We start from the raw sequence: 5000 nt of genomic DNA, 5'->3' as shown, positions 1-5000 counted from the left end.
CCCACCAACAGAACTACTCCAACGTGGAGTGATGGCCTAGAGGTAACGCGTCCGCCTAGGAAGCGAGAGAATCTGAGTGCGCTGGTTCGAATCACGGCTCAGCCGCCGATATTTTCTCCCCCTCCACTAGACCTTGAGTGTTGGTCTGGACGCTAGTCATTCGGATAAGACGATACACCGAGGTCCCGTGTGCAGCATGCATTTAGCGCACGTAAAAGAACCCACGGCAACAAAAGGGTTGTTCCTGGCAAAATTCTGTAGAAAAAAAATCCACTTCGATAGGAAAAACAAATAAAACTACACGCAGGAAAAAATACAAAAAAAAAAAAAAAAAGGGTGGCGCTGTAGTGTAGCGACGCGCTCTCCCTGGGGAGAGCAGCCCGAATTTCACACAGAGAAATCTGTTGTGATAAAAAGAAATACAAATATATATACAAATACAAACTACAAACACGACACGGAGAGAGAGAGACGATTAGATTGCGACAGAGGTCAAACCTGGCCAATACAAGACGACATGTACCGGGACGATTATTCCGAGCACCGCCCTTAACTCTCTCCATACGAACGGCAAAAGAGACGACGTTAACAGCGTTTCACCCCAATTACCACCACTATCCAAATATTGCAAGCGGAAGGCTCTTATACTGAAGAGGTGAATGTTGACAAAGAATACCACAATTCTGACGACGGAAGCTAAAGGTTGGGTTATTCAGACACCCACTGGACATCCGAGGGGTCTGTGTAGAGGAGAAGAGAGGACTGGCCGTACTGAGTGAGTTAAACACTCCCTACCATTTCTGGACGTCAGCGGTATGAATGACAGGTCGGCCACGCCCCCTACAACCACGCCCTCAACAAATGACTGGAAACGTGAACGTTCTTACTAACAGTTATTGTATTTGTATTTCTCTTTTTTGTCACACACAGATTTCTCCGTGTGAAATTCGGGCTGCTCTCCCCCAGGGAGAGCGAGTCGCTACACTACAGCGCCACCCTTTTTTTTTTTTTTTTTTTTTTACTGCGTGCGGTTTTATTTGTTTTTCCTATTGAAGCGGATTTTTCTACAGAATTTTTGCCAGGAACAACCCTTTTGTTGCCGTGGGTTCTTTTACGTGCGCTAAGTGCATGCTGCACAGGGGACCTCGGTTTATTGTCTCATCCGAATGACTAGCGTCCAGACCGGCCGCCACTCAAGGTCTAGTGGAAGGGGAGAAAATATCGGCGGCTGAGCCGTGATTCGAATCAATGCACTCAGATTCTCTCGCTTCCTAGGCGGATGCGTTACCTCTAGGCCATCACTCCACATTATTGTAAAACTGTAGAAGTTTGACCGAAGTTCTGCCCGAGGACGAAAGGGCGACGCACATCTTGGGCAGGGGAGGTAGCACTTGCTACTTTGTTCTTGTTAGGGACACCATGAGTTGTGTCCCATGGGCAAAAGACCAAAAGTTGTGGTGTGGAAGGTTTGTCCGTGTGTGTGTGTGTGTGTGTGTGTGTGTGTGTGTGTGTGTGTCCCTGTGTGTCTATGTCAGTGTGTGTGTGTGTGTGTGTGTGTGTGTGTGTGTGTGTGTGTGTGTGTGTGTGTGTGTGTGTGTGTGTGTGTGTGTGTGTGTGTGTGTGTGTGTGTGTGTGTGTGTGTCTGTGTGTGTGTCTGTGTGTCTGTGTGTATGTGTGTCTATGTCAGTGTGTGTATATCTCTGTGTGTGTGTGTGTGTGTGTGTGTGTGTGTGTGTGTGTGTGTGTGTGTGTGTGTGTGTGTGTGTGTACTTCTGTGTGTGTGTGTGTATGTCAATATGTGTGTGTGTGTGTGTGTGTGTGTGTGTGTGTGTGTGTGTGTGTGTGTGTGTGTGTGTGTGTGACTGGTGAATTGACTATCTGATTGACTGATTGAATAATTGACTGGCTGATTGACTGATTGTGATCGATGGTTTGACACATTGTGATTGATTGTTTGACACATTGTGATTGATGGTTTGACACATTGTGATCGATGGTTTGACACATTGTGATTGATGGTTTGACACATTGTGATTGATGGTTTGACACATTGTGATCGATGGTTTGACACATTGTGATTGATGGTTTGACACATTGTGATTGATGGTCTGACTAACCAAATGACTGACTGAGTAATCAACTGACTGGCGCGTTGACCCATTGAGGGATTTACTGCCTGGTGTGTTGGATGTCTAACTGATGGATGAATGATCACCTGATGTGTTTACTATCTATTGGATGGATGGATGGATGGATGGACTGAATGAATACCGTTTGTGTTCACTGAATGATGGATGGACGGACTGAATGATTACGTGTTGTGTTCATTAGTGGATGGATGGATGGGTGGATGGATGATTATCTGTTGTATACACTAATGGATGGATGGATGGATGGGTGGATGGATGATTATCTGTTGTATACACTAATGGATGGATGGATGGATGGGTGGATGGATGATTATCTGTTGTATACACTAATGGATGGATGGATGGATGGGTGGATGGATGATTATCTGTTGCATACACTAATGGATGGATGGATGGATGGGTGGATGGATGGATGGATGGATGGGTGAGTGGATGGATGGATGGATGGATGGGTGAGTGGATGGATGGATGGATGGATGGATGGGTGAGTGGATGGATGGATGGATGGGTGAGTGGATGGATGGATGGATGGATGGGTGAGTGGATGGATGGATGGATGGATGGATGGGTGAGTGGATGGATGGATGGGTGAGTGGATGGATGGGCGAGTGGGTGGATGGATGGATGGATTGTTGGATGGATGGATGGGTGAGTGGGTGGATGGATGGATGGGTGAGTTGGTGGATGGATGGATGGATGGTTGGATGGATGGATGGATTGTTGGATGGATGGATGGGTGAGTGGGTGGATGGATGGATGGATGGATGGGTGGATGGATGGATGGGTTGTTGGATGGATGGATGGGTGAGTGGGTGGATGGATGGATGGATGGGTGGATGGATGGATGGATGGATGGATTGTTGGATGGGTGGGTGGATGGATGGATGGATGGATGGGTGGATGGATGGGTGGATGGATGGATGTCTGGATGGGTGGATGTGTGGATGGATGGATGGATGGACTGATTGAATACCGTTTGTGTTCACTGAATGATGGATGGACGGACTGAATGATTACCTGTTGTGTTCATTAATGGATTGGTGGATGGATGGATGGATGGATGGATGGATGGATGGATAGGTGGATGGATGGATGGATTGGTGGATGGATGGATGGATGGATGGATGGGCGGATGGATGAATAGATGGGTGGATGGGTGGATGGATGGGCGGATGGATGGATGGATGGATGGGTGGATGGATGGATGGATGGGTGGATAGATGGGTGGATGGATGGGCGGATGGGTGGATGGGTGGATGGATGGGCGGATGGATGGATGGGTGGATGGATGGATGGGTGGATGGATGGATGGGTGGATGGGCGGATGGATGGATGGGTGGATGGATGGATGGGTGGATGGGCGGATGGATGGATGGATGGATGGATGGGTGGATGGATAATGGATGGATGGATGGATGGATGGATGGATGATTACCTGTTGTGTTCATTAATGGATGGATGGATGGGTGGGTGGATGGATGGATGGACTAAGTGAATACCTGTTGCGTTAACTGAAGGATGGATGGATGGACTGAATGATTACGTGTTGTGTTCATTAATGGATTGGTGGATGGCTGGATGGCTGGATGAATGATTATTTGTTGTTTTCACCATCTAATGGATGAACGGAAGGACGGACGGACGTAATTATTACCTGTTGTGATCACTTCCTAATTCATCAATGGATGGATGGATGGATGGATGGATAGATGGATGGACTGAATGATTACTATTTGGTGGGTGGGTGGGTGGATGAATGGATGGGTGGACTATGGATTGGTTGGTTTGTTGGTTGGTTAGTAGATTGATTGAACGATTGATTGATTGATTGATTGATTGACCAGTGAACAGACCCCTGCGGCGGCGAGAATGGCGCAGACCACCCACAGTTGCAACCTATGACGCCGTCTACAAACTGACCGTCATTGGGGATTCACAGGTGTGTGTGTGTGTGTGTGTGTGTGTGTGTGTGTGTGTGTGTGTGTGTGTGTGTGTGTGTGTGTGTGTGTGTGTGTGTGTGTGTGTGTGTCTGTATGTGTGTGTCTGTGTGTGTGTGAGTGTGCATACACACACAAGACCACACACACACATATACACAAGAAAACACACACACACACACACACACGTAGAGACAGATATAACAGAGACGGAATTGAATGCTCTCTCTCTCTCTCTCTCTCTCTCTCTCTCTCACACACACACACACACACACACACACACACACACACAGACACCACACTAAAACACCAATTACACGCAAACTGAAGGGGAAAATCTTTTAATTTAATTTTACTCTGAATACACAAAATACTTTCTACACTTTCTATCTACGTATCCAAAGCTAGCAAATTGACGTCAAACTTTTTTTTTTTTTCTCTTAAAAGTCTTTTAAACTTTTTTTTCCTGGCAGTGACAATCCGTGATATGAATACACAGATACTGCTGGAATCGAGTGATGGAGAAATGACGTCATAGTTTGCAAGCGTAAGGACAAAAAATTAACGTCATGGCACGAGGCGGGAGAATGACGTCACACCAGTGATGACGTCACATCAAGGCTTGTGGGGTGTGAAGTACCGCATGGCCGTCACGTTGTCTTTGTTGTCGGCGACAAAGGTCTGAAGAAGACATGAAGAAATGAATGAATAAATAAATAAATAAATAAATAAATGAATGAATTATGATATGATGATGATGATAATACGGATGATTATGATGATGATGATACTGCAACTACTACTATTACTACTACTAATACACTATTAATTTGAACAATAATATTAAATGATTATGATGATAATGATGAAAATAATCAGTTTCCGTTTCTCAAGGAGGCGTCACTGCGTTCGG

The 5000-nt window shown here is 46.0% G+C and overlaps 1 protein-coding gene across 1 annotated transcript in view; it reads right to left on the bottom strand.

Annotated features, from left to right (window-relative positions):
• Positions 1-4412: 4412 nt before the first annotated feature.
• The window catches only part of LOC143276951 (fatty acid-binding protein homolog 6-like), a 15894-nt gene continuing 15306 nt past the window's right edge, over positions 4413-5000 (bottom strand). The window contains exon 5 of the mRNA XM_076581629.1: positions 4413-4768. Coding sequence (XP_076437744.1) covers positions 4703-4768 — 66 coding nt within the window. The 3' untranslated portion in view covers positions 4413-4702. The remainder of the gene's footprint in view (positions 4769-5000) is intronic.

Source organism: Babylonia areolata, chromosome 33 (genome assembly GCF_041734735.1).
Source record: "Babylonia areolata isolate BAREFJ2019XMU chromosome 33, ASM4173473v1, whole genome shotgun sequence".
NCBI classification, from domain to species: Eukaryota; Metazoa; Mollusca; class Gastropoda; order Neogastropoda; family Buccinidae; genus Babylonia; species Babylonia areolata.
Note: the sequence above shows the minus strand (reverse complement) of the source record. Positions and strands in the feature narration are given on the sequence as shown.